General features: G+C 41.7%; 1 protein-coding gene and 1 non-coding gene across 6 annotated transcripts in view; both read left to right on the top strand.

The window, feature by feature from the left end:
- DNAH11 (dynein axonemal heavy chain 11) overlaps nucleotides 1–26,863 on the top strand; it is a 302,981-nt gene that overhangs the window by 167,536 nt on the left and 108,582 nt on the right. For all 5 annotated transcript variants that reach the window (XM_066354493.1, XM_066354491.1, XM_066354490.1 and 2 more), the window contains exons 52-55: nucleotides 3,135–3,297; nucleotides 5,396–5,519; nucleotides 5,962–6,104; nucleotides 26,597–26,758. In XM_066354493.1, the coding sequence (XP_066210590.1) occupies nucleotides 3,135–3,297; nucleotides 5,396–5,519; nucleotides 5,962–6,104; nucleotides 26,597–26,758 (592 nt within the window). The remainder of the gene's footprint in view (nucleotides 1–3,134; nucleotides 3,298–5,395; nucleotides 5,520–5,961; nucleotides 6,105–26,596; nucleotides 26,759–26,863) is intronic.
- On the top strand, nucleotides 24,931–25,006 carry TRNAD-AUC (transfer RNA aspartic acid (anticodon AUC)). Its single transcript has one exon. It is a non-coding gene; the product is annotated as a tRNA-Asp (tRNA).

Genomic DNA, 26,863 nt, shown 5'->3' with positions numbered 1-26,863 from the left:
ACGCTGAACCGTCACTTCTTATCTACTGTTTGCCACACAGTTACGGAACTACAGTGTCTCTATAAATTGTCACAATCTCAATGTCTTCCATAGCTACACGTCTTTCTCAGGTGTCATCACAGCCACAATTTCAGTTCAGTTTTAGGTATAATATTAAGAAGGAAGACAGGTGACTCATTTGAAGTCATAAAGTTCATGAGTGGCAGAGACAGGTTGCACTTAAACTGATTTCCATTGATTAGGCATGATTACTGAGTGCCTACTGTGTGCTAAACAGGAACATCGCCAGCCTCGTCAGTGCTTTTGTGCAAGTTAGGAAAGGAGGGGGAAGGGCGTGTTTTCTCGGCAGATGGTTCGGAGAAGGCCCGTGTCCTGGTGTAAGCCCGGCTGACAGGGCTATCACTCACCTCCCAGACGGGGCGGCTCAGGCAGTGCACTGGTTCACGGCCAACCAACCGTGGGGCCCCTGCTGTCACGTCGTGTGGGAGGCACTTGGGGATGGAGCAGCAGGCAAGACGGTCCAGACCCGTCTCTAGATGAGCTTACGTTTTTGTGATTCACACGGGCATTCATAAGGACATGAACAAATAAGCAACACAATGTCAGAAGGTGACGTGCCACTCTGAGAAATGAGATAGGTTGATTCTGAGAAATGTAACAGGTGGATTCCCAAAGAGGAACTGAGTGTCTGTATGAGGACGTGACGTCGAAGGTGCGACCAAAATGGTGCTCAGGAGCTAGGGATGGAGAGATCTGGAGGAGGGACGTTTTCCGTGAGGGCAGATTTCATGTGGCCCCGAGGCGGAATGTTCAGAAGTGGAAACTGGGTTATCACAGCTGCAGCATGCAGAAAAACACGGGAGCCGTCTGTGTGTGTCTGACAAGGACGGAGGGACAGCAGTGGGCCGTGTGCATGCAGGGTACTTCCTTGGAACCAGAGGCAGGAGTTTCGGCATTATAATAAGTGGTACTCGGGCAAAGATTAAAATAATGAAATCATGATTAAAAGTAAGTCAAGAAAGAAGGACATGTGAGAGGGAGGAAATCCAGACAAAAAAACAGAAACGAAAACATAGGGGACTCATTTTTTAAAAGAGTGGATGTTTAAAATGTATTGCCGAAGTGCCTGAGAAAAATGTTGCAGGCTTCCCCGTCATCATCAATTACTATAAGCATACTAAATATTGATTGTTTTATTGATCCCTTTGCAGTTGTAACCCTCTGCTCGCACAGTTTTAGTTAGGATCTCTGACTGGTGGTAAGTGAATTGTTAGTAACTCTGTCTCTGGCTGGGTTAGTACAATGACTGGTCTGAGTGTCCTGGCCAGGTGTGAGGGGCCTCCCCTGGAGGCGGGGGGAGGGGCCGCTTCCCCTGCCGTCCTTCAACGGGGCGTCCTCAGCAGCCTGGAAGGAAGGCTGTTTCTTTGATAGTGGTTTATGAGCTAGAAGCTGATGTCCTCTGTGTTACGGTTTCAGAGTGTGTCCTTGAGTGTGGTAGAAAGAGAGGTTGTTGCTCAGAGAATCCTGTGAGGTGCAAACCTCAAAACATACCTTAAAATGAAATAAAAACCCTGCCTTGTAACTGAGGCTTCACTTGTGTCAGAGTAAGTTTATGGCTTTCCCATGGTGGTTTTGTTGTGTGGTTGTGTTATGTAAAATTTAAGGGGATGGTTGAACTTGTAAAAAATAACCCAGCTTTTCAGTTATCGAAGGTTTTCAGGAAATGCTCACACATGCTGGTCCTAGTATAAGTGACCCCCAACTCATTTAATTTTTTTTTTCAAGAAGTGTTTTGGTTTGTTGTTTTTTCTGAAGTGAGAAGCAGGGAGGCAGAGAGACAGACTCCCTCATTACCTGACCAGGATCCACCCGGCATGCCCACCAGGGGGCAATGCTCTGCCCATCTGGGGCGTTGCTGCATTGTAACTGGAGCCATTCTAGTGCCTGAGGCAGAGGCCATGGAGCTGTTCTCAGTGCCCGGGCCAACTTTGCTCCAATGGAGCCTTGGCTGAGGGACAGGAAGAGATAGATAGAGAGATAGAGAGAGGAAGGAAGGAAGGAGAAGAGAGGAAAGAAGAGGAGGGGAGGGGAGGGGAGGGAAGATGGGAGGGGAGGGGAGGGGAGGGGGAGAGGGGAGGGGAGGGGAGGAGAGGAGAAAGGATTGAGAAGCAGATGGGCGCTTCTCCTGTGTGCCCACCAGGAATCGAACTTGGGACTTCCACAGGCCGGGCCAACGCTCTACCGCTGAGCCAACCAGCCAGGGCCTCAAGAAGTGTTTTGTTTTTTGTTGTTTTTTTTTAAACCATCAGTATGCATCATTCAGAGCCTAGAGTTTCTATTTCAGAAAAGCAACCTAGAGCCAACACCAAGATGTCCAGTTTTTTGTCTTGTTTTTGCATTTGGATAGCCATATGTTTATATTTTGTTTTGTTGCCTGTCATAGTATTGACAACATAATTATGACATCTGTCTTCAAAACCACATTTTGATCATGTTAAACTTATTCCTGTTTTAAAATGTGGCAATAATATCAATAGCTTAAGTATTCAGGATTTCTGCAATAACATAGAACAAGGGATTCGTTGTCCTGCTGGGAATCGAACTGCAATTCTGAATGATTTTAGTAAGTTTTCTAGCGTGCTCGAGGCCCAGGGAGAGTGTCAGTGCGAAAAACATAAGAATCCTGTAAAAGAGGCAATTGTTCAATCTGCATGAAGTACATCCCATGTGTGACGTTGGTTGGTCTAAAAACAACTCCATTTTTTCCAAGTTAATTCTGCAGCAAAGGATTCTGGCACAGAGACATCGTACATGGAAGCTGATGTGAAGTTTGGGATCTTACTTGCTAATCAGACAAATGTGAGGCATTGATAAAAGACCTGTCTTTGTTTGAGTGGAGTGTGATAAAGCAATAAGAGAGTCGAGGCTGTTATTAGCATGTTATTAGCAGAGGACAGTCTGATAGGCAAACACTGCGAGGGCAGATGCAGGCAGCATCTGTGATGGGGAAGTTGAGGAACAAGAACTAAAAGTTTGACATACAAATTGGAATTTAGTGTCTAAATATTTACCTACAGAACAGAGCAGCTCTAGTCCCAGGTTTCATGCCAGGTGGGTGCGCTTTCTCCCACCAGGTGTCGCATCAGCCGGATCCTCCGCACGGCGCAGGGCTCTGCCCTCCTGATCGGAGTGGGCGGCAGTGGCAAGCGGAGCCTGTCCCGGCTGGCAGCGTACATTTGCAACCTGGAGGTCTTCCAGATCACTCTGACCGAAGGCTTTGGAATCCACGAACTTCAGGTGAGAAAAAGCGATGATCCCTCCTCCCCTCCTGCCTGGAGGAGAGAGCACAAGGTGGTGGTGGTGCCCCTGGATCAGCGCTGACCCCCGGACTTGGCCAAGGCCTCCCCACCCGTGCCGGCGGGAAGCTCTGTAGAGGATTTAGTTACATTTGACCATTTCTCCCTCATGGTCAAATGAGTCATGGTAAATTTCTCTTCATGTTTATAGGCTAAGCCTGTAGGCCTAGGCTCAGAAAATACTTCATTAAACACTTGCTTCCTTTGCATTCACCACACCTGGTATTCAACACCATTGCTATTCCTGTGTGATGGACAAAAAAAAGAGCTACTGCCTTTATGACTGCAAGTAGATTCCTTCCACTTTGGACAAGGTTATGACAGTAAAATGCAATGGAAATACATTCAGGAAACTCATGGTGTGTGTGTGTGTGTGTGTGTGTGTGTGTATGCGTGACACAGAGAGAAGGACAGATGGGGACAGACAGGAAGGGAGAGAGATGAGAAGCATCGGTTCTTCATTGTGGCTTCCTAGCTATTCATTGATTACTTTCTCATATGTGCCTTGACGGGGGGGGGGGGGGGGGGGCGGAGGAGGGGGCTTCAGCTTAGCTAGTGACCCCTTGCTCAAACAAGCAACCTTTGAGCTTTAGCGACCCTGCACTCAAGCTGATGAGCCCATGCTCAAGCTAGAGACCTCGAGGTTTTAAACCCAGGTCCTCTGTGTCATAGTCCGACACTCTATCTACTGCACTACCACCTGGTCAGGTGAAACTCATGTGTTTTAAAAATTTTGCTTTTTAGCCCTGGCCGGTTGGCTCAGCGGTAGAGCGTCGGCCTAGCGTGCGGAGGACCCAGGTTCGATTCCCGGCCAGGGCACACAGGAGAAGTGCCCATTTGCTTCTCCACCCCTCCGCCGCACTTTCCTCTCTGTCTCTCTCTTCCCCTCCCGCAGCCAAGGCTCCATTGGAGCAAAGATGGCCCGGGCGCTGGGGATGGCTCTGTGGCCTCTGCCTCAGGCGCTAGAGTGGCTCTGGTCGCAACATGGCCAGGATGGGCAGAGCATCGCCCCCTGGTGGGCAGAGCGTCGCCCCATGGTGGGCGTGCCGGGTGGATCCCGGTCGGGCGCATGCGGGAGTCTGTCTGACTGTTTCTCCCTGTTTCCAGCTTAAGAAAAATGAAAAAAAAAAAAAAAAGTTTTGCTTTTTAACCACAACCGTACTTACACAATAGTACTTAGAGTTTGTGGCAAGTACAATACTAATTTTAAACAAACAAACCCCCTCCCCACCGCCTGACCAGGCAGTGGTGCAGTGGATAGAGCGTCGGACTGGGATGCGGAGGACCCAAGTTCAAGACCCCGAGGTCACCAGCTTGAGTGCCGGCTCATCTGGTTTGAGCAAAAAGTCCACCAGCTTGAACCCAAGGTCGCTTGCTCCAGCAAGGGGTTACTCGGTCTGCTGAAGACCCGCGGTCAAGGCACATATGAGAAAGCAGTCAATGAACAACTAAGGTGTTGCAACGCACAATGAAAAACTGATGATCGATGCTTCTCATCTCTCTCTGTTCCTGTCTGTCTGTCCCTGTCTATCCCTCTCTCTGACTCACTCTCTGTCTCTGTAAAAAATAAATTAATTAAAAAAAAAAAACCCAAAACAAAACAAAGCAACCCCACAAAACCAATAACCAAAGCACATGCTTTCAATATTACTAAACAAAATGGAAAAGCCAAACAAAAAGTGTTTTCAATGAGATACCGAAATGAGCAGAAACTTCCTTAATACTGTGCTGCTTGACAAAGGCGTCACCAGGTTCATTTCCACTGTCAGAAGAGAGTCATTCAGCAGCACCTGTCTCACCCCTATGCTCCATTAAGCCACAGACATGACACCCATCCTTAAATGCCAGAGATGGAGGTGACGTTCATGCTGTTTGCCCCTAAACGGGGTCACGGAGAGGAAAGAACACGTAAACAGATGGGCAGGACCCGGCCGCTCTCAGGTTATAGGTAGGCAGTTCCTCCCCACGCTCGCACACGTACACCCCCTGCCGCATCGGCACTTGAACAAAACATGAGTGATGGCCTCCTCTCCTTACAGGTAGATCTTGCCAATTTGTTCATCAGAACGGGAGCCAAGAACATGCCCACTGTGTTCCTGCTGACAGAGGCCCAGGTTCTAGATGAGAGCTTCCTCGTGCTGATTAATGACTTGCTGGCATCAGGTGATGAAACCAACACATTTCTTGAAAGATCTTCCCCAGTGACAAATCACCTGTGGTTGCAGTGAACTTTACAGAGAGATCATTTGTCTTCGAGACGTTTGCCAGGGCAGTCTTGGGGGAGAAGCCTATAACCCTAACTAATTGGCGGTGTATCGCTTTCTTAGTGTGCTTATGGGTGTGAGGTGCCTGGCGGGGCCTTCACTGGAGTAAATGTCATTCCTACATGTACGGATTTAGTGGGTGTCCTCCACGTGTCATATGTCTTATAAATGCAAAAAAAAAAAAAAAAAGAAAAAGGAAAAATGGCATTTCTGATATCAAAGTCTTATTTTGTCATTTAAGTCGAACTTTGTATCGTAAAGTATTTCAAGCATTAAGAAATCATATCTACGATTTACACTGTGACAGTCTTCCAGTAATTCCAGTTTTTTGGGGGGGGCAGGAGACATCCCAGATCTCTTCAGCGACGAAGACGTGGACAAGATTATATCTGGAATTAGCAACGAAGTTCGTGCGCTGGGCCTGGTGGACTCCAGAGAAAATTGTTGGCGGTTCTTTTTGGCCAGAGTGAGACTACAGCTCAAAGTAAGAAACGCTTTCCTTGTGTATCGTGTCAAACCTGCCATCGGAACTCTGATGTGGTTCTAGTTCGGGGTTTATATCACGCGTTTGCTTTTCGGACATTCATTTCGTAAGGACATCCAGTCATTCGTTGCGAAAGGCCACCTGCCCTGGCATGGCCTGTGCCTCCCTCCAGTCTCCCGCGAGGCTGCGCTCCTACAAAGCACAGTGCAGAGCAGACTGGGGGGATCTATTGAACCGGCCGTGGTCTCTGCCCTTGAGGAGCTGACACTATTACAGGAGGCAAGACCCCTCACAGATAAGCTGTCGAGCAGGGAGCAAGGAGCTGCACGTCAAGTGCGGGTTGCAATTCAAGGGGAAGGGATGGGGTGGGGAAGAACTTTGAGGAAGAGGAATCAGAATTTATATAAGGATAGGGGTGGGCTACACATATTTGGAGAGACGCCCCAGAGAGCTCCACGTGACTGGAACCTAGACTTCCTACTGGGAGGACAGGATGGATCAGGCTGGGGAAGAACACTGGGAGGAGAGGGAAGGGGGCTGTAAGTCATCCCGGGAGCGGCAGGAGAGGCTCGGTTTAAGGAAGTGAATTCTGTCAGCATTCAGGGCAGGTACCTACGTGGTGGTACTCAGCTGACCCAAGGCCAACGCCAGGTTCTTCCCTATAGACTACACTACGCTGCAGCGTAGCTTATAGAACTAGAATAGAACCAGTAACGGCAGCAGTGAAGATCAGCTATTACCAGAAAACAAGAAATGCCTCCAAACTCATGGCAGGATGCCAATTTAAGGAAAATTCAGGCTTCCTAGTACACAAATGGTTAGTAGTCTAGAAAAGCTTTGCTACTTCTAGTACTGCTCACCCTTGAAGTTAGTAACAGGCTCCAAGGCTGTGACTGAGCCTGGATTACACAGAAAAGGGGAAAAGGCAGTGACATTACCCGTGAATGCACCTCTGCTAGGAGGTGGGGAGTAATTGTAAGGTTCTCTTCCACGCTACTGTGTCAAGTTCCACATTAATCTTACTGAGCAATTCTGGGCTAAGATTGGAAGATCAAAAGTTATGATCTAATTGCCCAAAGAGTTTGCTCCCTATCAGAAGTGTGACTCAGGATTGTAACAGGCCAGGGATTTCTCCCTGTTGCATTGTGATATATTCAGATCAAAGTTTCTTTATGAAATGGAGAAACAAGTGCGGGAATAGTATCTGAGATGGCCGTGGCTGTCATACACCCTGGCTGTCAAAGTCTGTTCCTCAGAGCAGCGGAACTGGCATCACCTAGAAACGTCTAAAAACTGGGCATTCTCCAGCCCCTGTTCCGCCCCCAAGACCTCTTGAATCAGAAACTCTCAGTGGAACCCAGCAACCTGTTTTAATAAGGCCTCCAGGGGCATCTGAGGCATGCTGAAATTTTGAGAACTCTCGTTAAAATGTAAAATTCTTTACATATATCTTTTACACACCACTTTGCTTGCTTCTGTAGAATAAATTCCTAGAAGGAGAATTGCTCAATGCCATAGTTATGACATGTAGTGGTTTTAAAATACACCTACCAGTCCTTTGATGCTCTCCTTACTCACAGTTGGAGTCTAGGAGTCTCTCTCCTTGAATCCAGGTGGGCTTATGACTGCATCAGCTAACAGAATAGAGCCCAGTAGAGCCGAAGGATGCTGGGTAACTTCTGAGGTTAAGTCATAAAAGACCGACTTTTCCATTGAATTGTTTCTGTTTCTGAGGTCTGTGCATATCCGTCAGTCTTATATACATGTCTCATAGTTATTGTTCTGTCATTTGCCTTTTAAGTGTATGCATGGTACCTGTTTATTTGCTTATAACTTTACATTTTAATAAGTTTTTAGGTTAGATTAATCAGCATTTTGGTTCATGGATATGGGAGGTGTCTTGTAAGTTTAGGATAGTGTTTTCTCTTCAAGATTATAAAACTCTTGCCTGACCAGGCGGTGGCACAGTGGATAGAGCATCAGACTGGGATGCGGAAGGACTCAGGGTCGAGACCCCGAGGTCGCCAGCTTGAGTGCGGGTTCATCTGGCTTGAGTAGAAAGCTCACCAGCTTGGACCCAAGGTCTCTGGCTCGAGCAAGGGGTTACTCGGTCTGCTGAAGGCCCACGGTCAAGGCACATATGAGAAAGCAATCAATGAACAACTAAGGTGTTGCAACAACAAACTGATGATTGATGCTTCTCACCTCTCTCTGTTCCTGTCTGTCTGTCCCTATCTATCCCTCTCTCTGACTCTCTCTCTGTCCCTGTAAAAAAAGAAAAGAAAAAGATTATAAAACTCTTCACTAGAAGCAGGTGGAGCTCAATTGGATAACAGAGAATATCTAGGAACAGTTCCTTGAATGTGGCCCGCCTCATTGCGTCCACACTAGCTCCGCTGTCCCCGCCCAGACCCCAGGCTCTCTCCTCTCTGCTGCCAGCACTCATCCAGGTGCGCCCTGCCTCTCAGGGAGTTCAGTGGGCTCTGCACTCCAGGCAGGGAGAGGACTTGAGGTTTTCTGTATCAGGAAACCAGAGCTCCCCTCTGAACCCCTAAACTGATGTCTTACAAGCCACACGAGTGTCACATGCCACCTTCACCTACCAGTGAGTCTGGAGAAGTGCATATGTGGTAAAGAGTGAGCCCGAAGTTTCAGGTTATTTTTTCCCAAAAAGATATCTTTTTATTTCACCACCATGCATTTTTTTCCTGATGTAAAGTACCATTATTATTTATTACATGCCAAATAACCATATTATTTGGGTCTATCTCTAGGTCCTCTATTCTCTTTTCTTGATACGTCTCTCTACTACTGATCCCAGCCTGGCATTACGTAAATTATTAAAGTTTTGTTATACATTTTTAGATCTAATATCTAATTGTTCTTTCTTTCTCGTCTAGCTTTTCTTTGTTGTTCTCACATATTTATATATCTGGATAAACATCAGAATCATTTTGTCAAATTCTTTTTCATTTTGTCAAATTCTAAACACATTGCATTTTAATTTTGTTTGGAATTATGCTGAATGTTAATTTTATATTAGGAAGAATTTAATGTTTATGCTGTAAAGCCTTTTCTTGCTTTAGTAGAAGGAATATTTCTTTCATAAGGTTTTATGATGGTGGATTGTTTGTGTATAGGAGAGGTATTGATTTTTATTTATAACTAGCTCCCTCACTGCCTCTCTGACAGTTTCTGTACATTGGTTGATAGCATATAGCCTGCAGGTAGTATTTTTGTCTTTCCTAATAATCTATTTACCTGCTCTTATCTTTCACTGCATTGTTAAATCCATAGGAGAATGTTAAATAATTAATGGCAATAGTGAGAATTTGGATTTTTTTACATTATTGAAGATGTTGCTAATGTTTTACTATTCTGTCTTGTTTTGCTTCAGGACATCTATCTTGTTAAGGAAGTCTCTACCTATTAAATTCCTTTTCAGCATCTATGAATGTACAGAAGTTTTACATTTTTATGGAGTTAAATCCCATCAGTCTTTTCCTGGCTGTGTTTCCTTTTATCTGTGTTGAGGCAGCTTACCAGAATTGAGATCAGTTTTCTGTTCATCTCTGTTTGTGTCTTGTCTTCTTCCTAGTCTCATTTATTAGACTTTATCTCAGCACAAGCTAGAATTTATTCTGGAGTTAGATATGGGTCACCCCCCCCCCCATTGTCATCGTCTACCCCTTTCCTACTAAAATGAGTAGGAGGACTTTTTGTTTTGTTTTGCTGTACTTGTTTAATGCTAAGAAGGAATGGGATATCTCCCCCAAGTACTCCTGACCCTTGGCTTCATCACGCAGTTTGTTTTATCATGAGAAAGGTTAGTGTAGTGGTCAGCAACTTATCCTGAGAGAGAAATAACATGGCATAAAAATAGGTTGCCTTTTGGCTAGAAAATGATACCTTCTTTCTCTTTAATCCTTATGTATTACCCAATCCTTGGACTTATTTTTTGACAATTCTGGATTTGTACTGTTAGTTTCATATATCGTGATATTCACCAGCGCATACTAAAGACTCAGTTTCGGGTGAGCTGATATTTCCTTTGCGTATGTTCCTAACTGGGCAGCATGGGAAGCTAAATGTGTAATAAGGCTTGGTGAGCACATCTGGCAGGTCAAGCTCAATGATGTGAAGTTGCCACCCCATTACCCATGCTTACCAGGCAAAGCCAGTTCCCATTTGGAAGACAGGGGCAGTGAGAACCTGTTGACATGCAAAACATGACCTGTGAAATCTCACAGGGCAATTCCCATTAATGGTGATCAGATGTGTGTCCTTGGATTGCCTGAAATCAACCAATGAATAAATGCCAAGTGCCTTCTCTTTCACATTTGTACATGTCTCTTCTTCCATAATTCTTATCTTTTTTTGTATGTGTATGTGACAGAGACAGAGACAGAGAGAGGGACAGATAGGGACAGACAGACAGGAAGGGAGAGAGATGAGAAGCATCAATTTTTTGTTGCGACTTCTTAGTTGTTCATTGATTGCTTTCTCATATGTGCCTTGACCATGGGACTACAGCAGACTGAGTGACCCCTTGCTCGAGCCAGCGACCTTGGGTCCAAGCTGGTGAGCCTTGCTCAAACCAGATGAGCCTCTGCTTGAAGTTTAAAACCTGCGTCCTCCACATCCCAGTCTGACATTCTATCCACTGGTCAGGCACGTAATTCTTATCTTTCTTATCTTGCAACTTGTACTTGCAGCTTCTTTCCTGCTGACTTTAGTTCACCCCAGAACTTTTCTTTCTTGTCTTCCTACCTGGCCATCTGACGCCATAGGGAAAAGGACACTCATTATATGTAGTAGCTCCTGATTCTTTCCTGAGATTTTAGATATGTCTGTCTTGTTATATATCTGTCTATCTGTCTCTCCATCTAAGAGATCTATTTCTGATCATGTAAGAAATATATGTACATTGTAAAGAATTTAAAAATTCAGGACCATATGAAGAAAATAAAAACTATGTTTAGCTATATTACCTAGAGACAACTACTGTAAACATGTTGGTATATTTCCTTTCAGTTTTCTACAAAAAAAAATTATATACAGTGTGTCCGTAAAGTCATGGTGCACTTTTAACCGGTCACAGGAAAGCAACAAAAGATGATAGAAATGTGAAATCTGCACCAAATAAAAGGAAAACTCTCCCAGTTTCATACCTATTCAGTGCAGTTTGATGTGGGCTCACGCACAGATTTTAGGGCTCCTTAGGTAGCTATCCCGTATAGCCTCTACAGACTCGTCACTGACTGATGGCTTACCAGAAGGGGGTTTCTCCACCAAACTGCCGGTTTCCTTCAACTGCTTATCCCACCGAGTAATGTTATTCCTATGTGGTGGCGCTTCGTTAGAAAACGCGCCGATATTCACGTTGCGCTTTGGTCATGGAGTCTAATTTAGCGAGCCACAGAACACCCTGAACTTTCCTCTGTACCGTCCACATCTCGACTGGCATGGCCGTGGGCTGTTCCGCTGTATACACGGTGTTACATCATCTTCTGCGCTGGCGCACATGCTGCCACATCATCCTACAGGAACTGGGAGGGTTTTCCTTTTATTTGGTGCAGATTTCACATTTCTATCGTCTTTTGTTGCTTTCCTGTGACCGGTCAAAAGTGCACCATGACTTTATGGACACACTGTATATCAAATGATTCCAAGAATTTGTTGTATAAAATGAACCATTGAACTCAAATGTTCTTTATTCTAAATAACTATCGGTGAAAAATCTTTATCCATTATATCCTTTGCCATAACTCATCTTGGTTTGTTATTATGTTTTATTGATGTATAAGAACTCTTTATGTATCTGAATAATATTTATATGTTCATAACGTCCTTGTCTCTTTTACGTGTTGCCAGTTCACTATAATTCTGCCAACTTTGTTTACAATGACCTCTGTTTTGTATTTATATGTACAAAAATTTATCTGATTTATCCTCTATGGCTTTGGTGTGTTAAGGCTTTTTTAGTAGGCATTTCCATGCTCCATGGTTATAAAAATATTATCTTGAAATTTCTTTTAATTATAATATTTTTAATATTATAAACTGTTGTATGCAGTATATGGTGGCTTTTCTACTACCCCCACCCAAATTGTTTCAATACCATTTACTATATAGTCTTTTCTTTTACTACTAATTTGAAATGCTACCTACCTCATATATTGAATGCCTAAATATGTGGCATTGTATTTTTGTACTCTCTATTATGTCCCATAAATCTGCCTATCTAGACTTGAATGAATACTACACTGCTTTGTTGATTGTAGCTTTACTGTATATTCTGGAATTTAATAGAACAATATCCTTTTCCCTTTCTCCATTTAAATTTTTATTTTAATTTTGTAATTATATTTGCTGTACAGTGGTACCTTGAGATACGAATTTAATTCGTTCTGTAACCAAGCTCATAAGTTAGTCAACTCGTATATCAAACTGCTGATACTGGACCCCGTGCGCCAACGCGCTAACTAGCGGCAGCTTCCCGAATCACGACTCGTATCTCGGAATTTCTCTCGGATCTTGAACAAAAATATGGACCGAGTTGCAGCTTGTATCTTAAAAAAATTTGTATGTTGGTCTGTTTGTATCTCAAGGTACCACTGTATTATATTCATTTCAGTGTACAACAGAGTGATTAAACATTTATATACCTCACAAATTGATCACCATGATGAGTACTCATCTGACATCATATGTAGTTATTAAGGTGTTATTGGCTATATTTCCTGTGCTGTACTTTACATCCCTGTGACTGTTGTTGTTTGTTTTGTTTGGGGAAGACCCCTGGGAGTGTTTTTCTGCCCTTTTTTCCTTTTTTATAAATTAAGACAATTGTTTTCGATTAGCGTTGACACTAGCTGTTATTTTGTATTCGTTTCAGGTGTGCAGCGTAGTGGTTAGACGATATTGTCCTCCACAGAGTGCTCACCCTGATATTTCCAGTACCACTTGGCACCACACGTAGTTATCACAATATTATCGACTGTACTTCACATCCCTGTGACTATTCTGTGAACACCGGTCTGTACTTCCACCCCCTTCGCGTTTCCACCCAGACCCTCACCTCTCCGCCCCTCTGGCACCATCAGTCTGTTCCATGTATCTGTGAGTCGGTTTTGTTTGTTCATTTATAGTATTCTTTAGATTCCACATTCCATGCCCTTTTTGTCACTGAATTTGTACATTTTAATCCTTTCACCTTTTTCATTCGTCCTCCCCAGCCCCCTCCATCTGGCAGCCATCAGTTCGTTCTCCCTGTGTGTTTGTTTCTGTTTGGTTCATTTGTTTTTCAGGTTCCACAGATAAGTGAAATCATATGGTATTTGTCTTTCTCTGACTTATTTCACTTAGCATAATCCCCTTATAATACCTTTTAGATCCATCCATGTTGTTGCAAATGGCAATATTTCATTCTTTTTTTATGGCTGAGTAGTATTCCATTGTATATATTACCACCCACATCTTCTTTATCCATTTGTCTAACTGATGGATGGTTGGGTTGCTTTCATATCTTGTGTACTGTAAATAACACTGCAGTGAACATAGGGATACATATCTTTTTGAATTAGGGTTTTGGATTTCTTTGGATAAATACCCAGAGTCACATGGTAGTTATATTTTTAACTTTTTAAGGACCCTCCATACTGTTTTCCATAGTGGCTGCTCCAACTTACAATTCCATGAACAAAACACAAGTATCCCTTTTCTCCACATCCTCACCAACACTTGTTATTTGTTGGTTTATTGATGATAGCCATTTTGGCAGAAGTTTTATGGTTTCAAGAGTTACACAGGAGTCTTTGATCTATTTTGAGTTTATTCTTATATATGGTGTAAGAAAGTGGTCCAGTTTTATTCTTTGGCATATGTCTTTCCAATTTTCCCAGCACCATTTATTGAAAATACCATCTTTACCCCAATATATATTCTTGGCTCCTTGTCATAGATTAACCATATAAACATGGGTTTATTTCTGGGCTCTGTTATGTTCCATTGATACATTACACTGATTTGATTGCTATAGTTCTGTAGTATTTCTTTTCTACATTTATTTAGGTATTTGTACCTTTACTCTTCCAGATGAACTGTGAAATCAGCTTAATAGTAAAAAAAAAAATAATCCAATGGGGGTGTATAGACTAATTTGTAGATGGTGTAGATACATTTATAATATTGAATATTTCCATTCATTCACCTACACTTTTATTTATTATAACTTATGATTTATTCCCTAAGAGGGCTCACTTTTCTCTTTTTCCAATTGTGCTTTGATACTTCTTTCCTTTTCTTAGTCCCCTATAAACTTCAGAATCACTTTGTCAAGCTCAACTGATCCTGTTGGGAATTACTAGAATTGCCTAAAATTTGTTAATGTGGGAAAAATTAACATCTTTATAATAATTAATCTCCTCCAACATTTGGTTGTCAAGATCACATCTCTCTGAATACCATGCCCTAGCTCGTGCCCTCCCATTTTCAGATATTATTGACATAAACAGAATGAAAAGAACTTTCAAGAGAGAGAAAAGGTGTGACCTTGTATTCTGTACCTGAGGTTCACTGTCTTTGAAATTTCATAAAACAGCAAAACCTTAAAAAAATTAGAATGTAGATATAAATATTTTATTTTTTGCTGAAGGATATTTTTAAAGCTGCTGTTAATTTATTCATCTATCCATTCAGCATTCAACAAATATTGAGTGCCCGTGCTGTGCTGGGTGCTGGGAGTATTATAGTAAGCAAAAGTTGGCACTTACCTGGTGCCCACCTCATCGTTGGGAAAATAAACATCAATCCCCAAATTGCACAAACAAGTATAAAATTACAACTAAGCATATGTGGTATATAAGATAACAGAAGACAGGACAATAAAGTTTTTAGAGGGAGAAAAATGATAAGGAAGTATCTTAAAGGATGAATAGAAGTCCTCTCTCTTACTTTATATGATAAAAGAGAATTTTAACACCAGAAATGAAGGGCTTAATCCCAGAAGAAAGGGCATCCCTTCATACTGAATTTGCATTTTGAAAAGCACATTCGTGTTCTTTACATTTTGCTTACATTTGGATGGGGATTGGCAAGGACAGAATTGGATCTTGTTATTCCAACTGCACATATGTACGGAGTTGCCACCGAGGGTCCAATTTGGTCAGGCATCTGATTTTCTGTTAAAAAGAAATCCCACAGGCCCTGGTCGGTTGGCTCAGTGGTAGAGCATCAGCCTGGCGTGCAGGAGTCCTGGGTTCGATTCCCGACCAGGGCACACAGGAGAGGCACCCATCTGCTTCTCCACCCCTCCCCCTCTCCTTCCCCTCTCTCTCTCTCTCTTCCCCTCCCGCAGCCAAAGCTCCATTGGAGCAAAGTTGGCCTGGGCGCTGAGGATGGCTCTGTGGCCTCTGCCTCAGGCGCTAGAATGGCTCTGGTTGCAACAGAGTGACGCCCCAGATGGGCAGAGCATCTGCCCCTGGTGGGCATGCCGGGTGGATTCCAGTCGGGCGCATGCGGGAGTCTGTCTGACTGCCTCCCAGTTTCCAACTTCAGAAAAATACAAAAAAAAAAAAAAATCACACAGACACAAGATTACGGGGCTGCTGACTGGCCTGAAAAGTAGTCTGTGGGCAATACAGACCCTGAAGACCAGCAGGACGGCTGAGATGCGGGAATGTAGTCCATATATACAGTGCAGGACATAGAGAGGGGGCTGTAACTCCCCATCTTTACTCCGCAGGTGTGAATTTACTCTTTACTACTTATTGGGATTCCACATACAATTTCTTTATATATTGTAGAGTTTTGTTTTAAGAAAATAAAAGACATGAAACCCCCAATGCAAAATATTTTCTCTTGAAAAAAATCTATCCTGGCTGGATTCACAAGTATACAAAGTCATAGGAATAATTTCATTGTGTGTTACCTAAAAGGAAAATATTAAAACTTATTGTAAGTCTATCTATTGAAGATGCTGTTGGATATAATAAAAACAATTGAAATTCAAAAGTTAATAGATGGGGGATGATACAGGAAGCTATAAGGAATGTAACGAGGGGGTATTTTCTATGTTAAATCTCTACCCCTATGAGGATTCTCTAGGTAAGGTTCAGGTCTTATCATTCTTATAAAAGACGGAGACTTCTGAGGGTAAATGCAAGCATAAGTTATAGATAGAAGCTTCTGAAGTATCTGTGTGGGAAAGTTACATCTATCTGAGAATAAACTATATCAACTGGAAAAAATACAGAGTGACAATAGCAATTCAGATTTCCATTATGAGAGGAAATGGACTGAGTCTTGTTAGTGATGTACAAGCAAATATGTACTTACGATCTTATGTAAAAGAAATTGAAATGTATTACAAAGCCCAATGAAAAGTGGGTAATTGCAAATGAGTCATAACACCTGTGTAGGGGGAAAAAAAGGAGTAGAAAATTCTATGGTATGGATTCCAGAAGCAAGTTTCTGACATCCAAATGTTAGAGCTGTAGGCAATACGTCGATGGTGATTTCAGGGTTTGCTTTTTATCTGTGAAAATGTACTTTTAGACCACAGCTGCCTGAGACATTTTTAACTTTATTTTCTCAACCAACTTTTCTTTCCGATGGGAAGTAACTTAAGCCAATTTGGTCCATATGCAATTGCCAGGAACTTTTTGGGGGGGGAGTCTATTTCAGAGGCCTTCAATGCTTAAAGGTAGATGACACCTATTCAGGTTGAAGGGGCTCTTCTCCCCAAATTTCCCAACTCAAGGTGTGCTTCAAGGAAAGGAAGTCTCAGACTGAACTCGGCTACTCATAGAGTTTATGTGTAGCACAAAACTTAAGACAAGTCTTCCTTAAAGTCTTAAAAAATGTTCTAGAAGCTTGTTGTGGTCCCAGCTCTGTTCTTTTTCTTTTTTTTTTTTTTTATTAAATTTAATGCAGTGACATTGATAAATCAGGGTACATATGTTGAGAGAAAATATCTCTAGATTATTTTGACATTTGATTGTGCTGTATACCCCTCCCGCAAAGTTAAATTGTCTTCTGTCACCTTCTATCTGGTTTTCTTTGTGCCCCTCCCCTCCCCTAACCCCTCTCTCCTTCTTCACCCCATCCCCCCTCCCCCAACCCCCCGCCCCTGTTGCCATCACATTCTTGTTCATGTCTCTGAGTCTCATTTTTATGTCCCTTCTATGTATGGGTTCATCTCAGTTTTTTTTCTGATTTACTTATTTCACTCCGTATAATGTTATCAAGGTCCATCCATGTTATTGTAAATGATCCGATGTCATCATTTCTTATGGCTGAGTAGTATTCCATAGTATATATGTACCAAAGTTTTTTAATCCACTCGTCCTCTGACGGACACTTGGGCTGTTTCCAGATCTTCGCTATTGTGAACAATGCTGCCACAAACATGCGGGTGCATTTCTCCTTTTCGAGCCGTTCTATGGTGTCCTTGGGGTATATTCCTAAAAGTGGGATAGCTGGGTCAAAAGGCAGTTCGATTTTCAGTTTTTTGAGGAATCTCCATACTGTTTTCCACAGTGGCTGCACCAGTCTGCATTCCCACCAGCAGTGCAGGAGGGTTCCCTTTTCTCCACATCCTCGCCAGCACTTATTCTGTGTTGTTTTGTTGATAAGCGCCATTCTGACTGGTGTAAGGTGATATCTCATTGTGGTTTTAATTTGCATTTCTCTAATGATTAGTGATGTTGAGCATTTTTTCATATGCCTATTGGCCATCTGTATGTCCTCTTTGGAGAAGTGTCTATTCATCTCTTTTGCCCATTTTTGGATTGGGTTGTTTGTCTTCCTGGTGTTGAGTTTTACAAGTTCTTTATAAATTTTGGTTATTAACCCCTTATCAGACGTATTGTCAAATATGTTCTCCCATTGTGTAGTTTGTCTTTTTATTCTGTTCTTGTTGTCTTTAGCTGTGCAAAAGCTTTTTAGTTTGATATAGTCCCATTTGTTTATCCTGTCTTTTATTTCACTTCCCCGTGGAGATAAATCAGCAAATATATTGCTCCGAGAGATGTCCGAGAGCTTACTGCCTAGGTTTTCTTCTAAGATGCTTATGGTTTCACGGCCTACATTCAAGTCTTTTATCCATTTTGAGTTTACTTTTGTGAGTGGTGTAAGCTGGTGATCTAGTTTCATTTTTTTGCAGGTAGCTGTCCAATTTTCCCAACACCATTTGTTAAAGAGGCTGTCTTTACTCCATTGTATTTCCTTACCTCCTTTGTCAAATATCAGTTGTCCATAGAACTGTGGGTTTATTTCTGGGTTCTCTGTTCTGTTCCATTGATCTATATGTCTGTTCTTATGCCAGTACCAGGCTGTTTTGAGTACAACGGCCTTGTAGTATAACTTGATATCAGGAAGTGTGATACCTCCCACTTTATTCTTCTTTTTTAAGATTGCTGAGGCTATTCGTGTCCTTTTTTGGTTCCATATAAATTTTTGGAATATGTGTTCTATATCTTTGAAGTATGTCATTGGTATTTTAATTGGTATTGCATTGAATTTATAAATTGCTTTGGGTAATATAGACATTTTAATGATGTTTATTCTTCCTAACCATGAGCACGGTATATGCTTCCACTTGTTTGTATCTTCCTTGATTTCTTTTATCAATGTTTTGTAATTTTCCGAGTACAAGTCTTTAGTCTCCTTAGTTAAGTTTACTCCTAGGTACTTTATTTTTTTGGTTGTAATTGTGAAGGGGATTGTTTCCTTAATTTCTCTTTCTGACTGTTCATTGTTGGTGTATAAAAATGCTTCTGATTTCTGAGTATTGATTTTGTATCCTGCCACTTTGCTGAATTTATTTATCAGGTCCAGTAGTTTTTTGACTGAGACTTTAGGGTTTTCTATATACAGTATCATATCATCTGCAAATAATGATAGTTTTACTTCTTCTTTTCCAACTTGAATGCCTTTTATTTCTTCTTCTTGTCTGATTGCTGTGGCTAGGACTTCCAGGACTATGTTAAATAAGAGTGGTGAAAGGGGGCACCCCTGCCTTGTTCCTGATCTTAAGGGTATTGCTTTTAATTTTTTCCCATTGAGTATGATGTTGGCTGTGGGTTTCTCATAGATGGCTTTTATCATGTTGAGGTATGTTCCCTGTATTCCCACTTTGCTGAGAGTTTTGATCATGAATGGGTGCTGGATTTTATCAAATGCTTTTTCTGCATCTATTGAAATTATCATATGGTTTTTCTCCTTCTTTTTGTTTATGTGATGAATCACATTGATTGATTTACGAATATTGTACCAGCCTTGCCTCCCCAGAATAAATCCCACTTGATCATGGTGTATGATTTTTTCCATATATTGTTGGATCCGGTTTGCTAATATTTTGTTGAGGATTTTAGCATCTATATTCATCAGAGATATTGGCCTATAATTTTCTTTCTTTGTGTTGTCTTTGCCTGGTTTTGGAATCAGAATTATGCTCGCCTCATAAAAGGAGTTTGGAAGTCTTCCTTCCTCTTGAATTTTTTGAAATAGTTTGAGGAGGATAGGAGTTAGTTCTTCTTTGACTATTTGGTAGAATTCCGTTGTGAAGCCATCGGGCCCTGGACTTTTCTTTGTTGGGAGTTTTTTGATAACTGTTTCGATCTCCTTTGGTGTAATCGGTCTGTTTAAGTTTTCTGATTCTTCCAGATTGATTTTTGGAAGATTGTATGTTTCAAGGAATTTGTCCATTTCATCTAGGTTGTCTAGTTTTTTGGCATACAGTTCTTCATAGTATTTTCTTACAATATTTTGTATTTCTGTTGTGTCAGTTGTTATTTCTCCTCTCTCATTTCTAATTTTATTTATTTGAGTCCTCTCTCTCTTTTTCTTGGTGAGTCTACTTAAAGGTTCATCAATCTTGTTTACCTTTTCAAAGAACCAGCTCCTAGTTTCATTGATCCTCTGTATTGTTTCTTTAGTCTCTATGTCATTTATTTCTGCTCTGATCTTTATTATTTCCTTCCTTCTACTACATTTGGGCTTTACTTGCTGTTCTTTTTCTAATTCTTTTAGATGCAGGGTTAAGTTGTTTATTTGAGCTTTTTCTAGCTTCTGAAAGTGTGCCTGTAGTGCTATGAACTTCCCTCTCAGCACTGCTTTCGCTGTGTCCCATAAATTTTGAGTTGTTGTATGCTCATTGTCATTCGTTTCTAGGAATTTCTTTATTTCTTCTTTGATCTCATTCTTAATCCATTCATTATTTAACACCCTGCTATTTAGTTTCCATGTGTTTGAGAATTTTTGAGCTTTTCTGCTGTGATTCATTTCTAGTTTTATGCCGTTGTGATCGGAGAAAGTGCTTGATATGATTTCAGTCTTCTTAAATTTGTTGAGAGCCCTTTTGTGCCCTAACATGTGGTCTATCCTAGAGAATGTACCATGAGCACTTGAAAAGAATGTATATTCTGCTGCTTTAGGGTGAAAGGTTCTGAAGATATCTATTAAATCGAGTTGATCTAGTGTTTCCAATAAGTCTGCTGTTTCTTTGTTAATTTTCTTTCTTGAGGATCTATCTAGTGATGTTAGTGGGGTATTGAAATCCCCTACTATTATAGTATTGCTGTTGATCTCGCCCTTTAAATCCATCAAAGTCTGTTTTATATATTTGGGTGCTCCTATATTAGGTGCATAGATATTTATAATAGTTATATCTTCCTGTTGGATTACTCCCTTTATCATTATGTAGTGGCCTTCTTTATCTCTTACTATATCCTTTGTTTTAAAGTCCAATTTGTCTGATATAAGTATTGCTACCCCAGCTTTTTTTTCATTTCCGTTTGCATGAAACGTTTTTTTCCATCCTTTTACCTTCAATCTGTGTGTGTCTTTTGTTCTAAGGTGTGTCTCTTGTAGACAACATATGTATGGGTCCTGTTTTCTTATCCACGCAGCTACCCTATGTCTTTTGATTGGATCATTTAATCCATTTACATTTAAGGTTATTATTGATATGTAGTTGTTTATTGCCATTTTCTTCTTTAAAGGTGTATTCCTTTTCTTTTTTTTTTCTGTATTCTTTTCCCACTTTATCTGTTTACACCAGGCCCCTTAACATTTCCTGCAGCATTGGTTTGGTTGTAATGAATTCCTTGAGTTGTTTTTTGTCTGGGAAGCTTTTTATTTCTCCTTCAATTTTAAACGATAGCCTTGCTGGATAAAGTAGTCTTGGTTGTAGGTTCTTGTTCTGCATTATTTTGAATATTTCTTGCCATTCCCTTCTGGCCTCAAGTGTTTCTGTTGAGAAGTCAGATGTCATCCTTATGGGGGCTCCTTTGTAGGTGATAACTTTTTTTTCTCTTGCAGCTTTTAATATTTTCTCTTTATTGCTTAGCTTTGGTATTTTAATTATGATGTGTCTTGGTGTAGGTTTCTTTGGGTTTCTCTTTAATGGAGTCCTCTGTGCTTCTTGGATTTGTGAGAGTTTCTCTTGCATTAATTTAGGGAAGTTTTCAGCTATGATATGATTGAACAAAGTCTCTATCCCTTGTTCTTTTTCTTCTTCTTCAGGAACCCCTATGATGCGGATGTTATTTCTCTTCATGTTGTCACAGAGCTCTCTAAGAGTTTCCTCTGACTTTTTGAGTCTTTTTTCTCTTTTCTTCTCTGCTTTCATGCCTTCATTCCAGTTGTCTTCTAACTCGCTGATTCGATCCTCTGCTCTATCTATCCTGTTTTTAATTCCTTCCATTGTGGTCTTTATTTCTGATATTGTATTTGTCGTCTCCAACTGATTCTTTTTTATACTTGCTATTTCTTTATTTAGGTTTTCAAACTGTCCCTCCATTGTTGTTCTAAGATCCCTAAGCATCCTTACAATCATTATTTTGAACTCCGCATCTGGAAGTTTGATTATTTCCATATCACTCAGTTCATCTCTCGAAGGTGTCTCTTGTGGTTTCATTTGGATTGCACTCCTTTGTCTTCTCATCTTCTTTTTTTTTATTTTTTATTTGTAGAGTTGGTTGAGGCTAGGCTTGGTGTTGTCTGCCTCCAGTTTTCAGTTGTGTTATTTTTAGGTCTTCGTGGGTTGGTATCAGCTATTATTTGTAATCCACTTTCGGATTTGGGCAGCTTTGAAGTCTTGATTTGTTTGTTTTCTTAACAGGTGATAGTCTTGTTAACTGATCTCAGCAGGGGGCTTCCTTGAAACTGTATCCAGGAATGCTGTGGGTGTAACCTGAGACGCTGAAGGTCTCTTCCACCAACTAATCTCACTGGGGGCAGGGTTTTTTCTCAGCTTCAGTAGGGGGAGGTGTATCTCAGATCTCCATGGAGACCTGAGTTACTGCCCCTCCTCCCCACTTCTTGTTTTCAGCTGTGTCTTGTTGTGCTGATTGGAGCTGGATAGATGTCCGGAGATCTCTGATCCGGAAGCACTTCAGCTCTGTTTTGTGAAAGGTTCAGTCCCTCCCCCAGCTATGGCCGCCTCCAGCACGAATGAGTCAGCTTTTTTATTTCGTTTCTTGCATACCTTAGCCCCTCACAGTCTGTCCCTCTCCCTGTCTTTTCCACTTGGGAGATAAGCTGGTCTTTTCAACCCACCTTGCTCCCTGGTCGCCAGGTAAGTGGCTGTGACCAGTAGTTTCTGCTCTTTTTCCTCTGTGAAATCCTCTCTGGGCTCTCAGCCTCACCCCCCTCCTTCCGTTCCTGTAAGCAGAGGAGATTCAGGCACTCCTTACCAGGATTATTGTGGCTTCCTCTTTGCTCCTTGGTTTTTGAGAGCTGTTCTTGCAGTTCAGTGTTGGTTTTTCATGCTGATTTTTTCTAAATTGATTTGTATTCCAGTTTGGTGTTAAGAGCTGGGCGTCTGTGCATCCGCCTACTCCGCTGCCATCTTCTCTCTCCCCAGCTCTGTTCTTTTAGGAACCTGACTCGCCCTTCTTAGAGGGTTCCTTTGGGAAAATATGGCAATATTCTTATGGTAGGATGCAACTGGTCTTCTCTCTGGAATCACATAAAAAGATAGAATCTTGTGTAAGCTATTTACCACAGGACTGGTAAAAACCAAGAGTCTAAAGAAACAAAAGTATGATAACCGGAATACTTCGACATAGGTTTTCCGATTTTGTTCATACAGTGGTAGAGGGATGAGTACAAATTTCTTTTTTCTTCAGCTATCTTGAACACCAGTCATTACATCAGTGAAAAACTATATTAATATCCACGATGCTAACTAACCAGCCACTTATGTTGTTGAGAGAAGTTAGCTGAGAGCTCAGGAAGCTGACACTGTGGTGTGGGCCTCCATTAATGTATGTGAAATGCTGGTTAAGCATCCCTAGCCTACGTGGTCTCTATTGGTGCATTAGCCGACAGCTCATAAAATACAAAATAGGATTAGTATTCATATGCATATTATACTAGACTGAAGTATTTCAAAGGTAAATTATATAGGCCCAAATGGCTTTACTTGTAAATTCTATCAAGTATTTAAAGAATTAATACCAAATTCTTCTCAAACTCTTCGCCCTTAAAAAGAGAAGAGGTGGGAAAACTCGTTTTACAAGGCCAGTATTACCCTGACACTAAAGCCAGATAAAGACACCCCCAAAAAATAAAATTGGGCCCTAAAAGATGGCTCAGTGGATAGAGCATCAGCAGCCCAGTGTATGGACATCCCAGGTTTGATTCCCAGTCAAGGCACACAGGGGAAGCAACCATCTGCTTTTCCCATCCTCCCTTTCCCATTTCTCTCCCTCTTTGTCTCCTGCAGCCAGTGGCTCAATTGTTTCGAGCATGGCCCTAGGCACTGAGGATAGCTCAGTTGGAGCACATCAGCCTCAGGTGCTAAAAATAGCTCAGTACTTGAGTATTGGCCCCAGATGGGGTTGCAGGTGGATCGCAGTCAGGGTGCATGTGGGAGTCTGCCTCACTATCTCCCCTCCTCTCACCTAAAAAAACAAACAAAAAAACGCAGGTCAGTATTTCTGATACCTAGATGCAAAAGTCCTCAACAAAATATTAGTGATCTGAATTGAACAGTGTATTAAAAGGGTCATACACCAGGACCAGGTGGGATTTACTCCACTGAGGCAAGAACAGCTCAGTATCTGCAAACCAATCAAAGAGGATGCACTACGTTAACAAAAGGAAGGATAAGAATCAGAGGATCAACTCAATAGATGTAGAAAAAAACACTTGACAAAACTCAACATTTATGTATGATAACAGCTCTCAACAGAGTATAAAGGTAACATACCTCAACATGGTAAGGTAATGTCTGAGGAGCTAACGTATAATGTGACTATAGTTGATAACAGTGCTTTTTTGTATTGCTGAAATTTGCTGAGAGAGTAGAACTGAAATGTTCTCACCTACAAAATAGGGTAAATGTGTGGGGTAATGGATGTGTTAACCGACTCGATGGGGGTCCTTTCAGTATGGCTCTGTGTGTCATCACATTATGGACTTTAAACATCTTATTATTTTATTTGCCAATTATACCTGAATAAAGCTGAAAAAGTAAATAGTAAACATACCATATTTTTCGCTCCATAAGACACACCTAGAGTTTAAGGAGGAAAATAAGAAAATATTCTGATCCAAATGATGTATTAAAATATTTAATAAAATAACATATTTTTTGCTCCGTAAGATGCACGGGCATTTCCCCTTCCACTTTTTTTTGGGGGGGGGGGGATTGCGTCTTATGGAGCGAAAAATACAATAATATCCCTTTTTCAATGATTTATTTGTCCTTTTATTTTTTATAAATTTATTGCTGTTTTAATCTCATGAAATTAAGGATACAATTATGTATAAATGAAGTTTCCTAAAATTGTCACAAATAAGAGATAAGTTGGGGGCCCTGGCCGGTTGGCTCAGCGGTAGAGCGTCGGCCTATCGTGCGGAGGACCCGGGTTCGATTCCCGGCCAGGGCACACAGGAGAAGCGCCCATTTGCTTCTCCACCCCTCCGCTGCGCTTTCCTCTCTGTCTCTCTCTTCCCCTCCCGCAGCCAAGGCTCCATTGGAGCGAAGATGGCCCGGGCGCTGGGGATGGCTCTGTGGCCTCTGCCTCAGGCGCTGGAGTGGCTCTGGTCGCAACACAACATGGCGACGCCCAGGATGGGCAGAGCATCGCCCCCTGGTGGGCAGAGCGTCACCCCCTGGTGGGCGTGCCAGGTGGATCCCGGTCGGGCGCATGCGGGAGTCTGTCTGACTGTCTCTCCCTGTTTCCAGCTTCAGAAAAATGAAAAAAAAAAGAGATAAGTTGGGTATGGCATATGACGTCCTCAGACAGAAAGGAGCAGCAGTCAAGAATAGGGAGAAAAGAAGGACCTCTAAGAGACACGTAAAGAGGGAGGGGAGGGGCACAAAGAAAACCAGTTGGAAGGTGACAGAAGACAATTGGACTTTGGGTGATGGGAATGCAGCATAAGCAAATGTCAAAATAACCTGGAGCTGTTTTCTATGAACATATGTACCCTGACTTATCAATGTCACCCCATTAAAATAAAAAAAACAAAAAACAAAAACTTAAAAACAAACAAACAAAAGAAGAAACCTAAAGACTGAGATATAAGTGAAAATTAGGTGTTGCCCCTGAGGCTCAGTCACTTAGCACATGCAATGTTAGAGCAATTAATCAGTTTGTCATTGGATTCTTGAATATAGTGAATAAATGACTAACGATTAGCCGGCTTATGGATTGTTAAATAAGATTTTAGTTTTAGGGTTTATCTCGAGTTGTTGAAGAGGCATAGAAAAATGAAATAAACATGAAAACATCCATTCAGTGAAATGTTGCATGACTTCATATAAGCTAGTGACTTTCATGTGAATTTTTAAAATGCTACATGAAAAAAAATCAAACCCTTTGAAAGAGAGTGTAGAAACAGATTTAAATGAACTTCTTTAAATTATTAACTACCTAAGTAAAACTTCAGATTTAAACCAGAAATTTATAAATATCTCATCATGGCCATTCAGTAAACTGAATTTTTTTACTCCTTTAAAAATGTCCGAAACTCAAATGCGTGTGCTTTATTTTTAAATGGAAACAAAATTAACAATCAGCATGATAACACGCTGAGTTTTAGAAGGTGTCTTGCTCAGTTTTTTGGAGGCTGATGAACTGCCATTGAATGGAAGAAGATGAAAATGTGGGCACCGTTTTGTCGTCGTGATTTGCTTTTAATTTTTACTTTTTGTTGTTATAACGTCATCTGTGTAATAGAAAAGGATAAATTCCACACTATGAATGATAATCACCAAAAACGTTTAGAAGGAGAGGGCCGGATTTTAAGGGGCGCACACAGCAGTGTTCCTGCAGGTTGGAAGGCGCAGCCCTCCGGGGCAGGTCTGTACTTGGATTAGCGAGGAGGTCAGAGCTGCGTCCCACTCTGCAGAGCTGCAGGACAGTTGAATGTCACGCTTGGCTGTGTTCCTTTCATTCATTGTCTAGAATCGCAGGGGAACGCTTTGCTCGCTCGTCACACTCCTGTTTGGGCCCTGCCCCATGTCTCCACAGGTCATTCTGTGTTTCTCTCCAGTCGGTCACACCCTGCGACTTCGAGCTCGGAAGTTCCCAGCCATAGTGAACTGCACGGCTATTGACTGGTTTCATGCGTGGCCGCAGGAGGCTCTGGTCTCAGTCAGCAGGAGGTTCATTGAGGAAATCGAGGGGATTGAGGTATGTCCTGTCGGCCTCTGAATATCTCACACAGACTCTCACACACTCACATACACACACACACATACACACACACACACACACTCACGCACACACAGTGCACAT

This window comes from Saccopteryx leptura, chromosome 12, assembly GCF_036850995.1.
Source record: "Saccopteryx leptura isolate mSacLep1 chromosome 12, mSacLep1_pri_phased_curated, whole genome shotgun sequence".
In the NCBI taxonomy this organism is placed as follows: domain Eukaryota; kingdom Metazoa; phylum Chordata; class Mammalia; order Chiroptera; family Emballonuridae; genus Saccopteryx; species Saccopteryx leptura.
The sequence above is the reverse complement of the archived record's forward strand: the minus strand, read 5'-3'. Positions and strand labels throughout refer to the sequence as shown.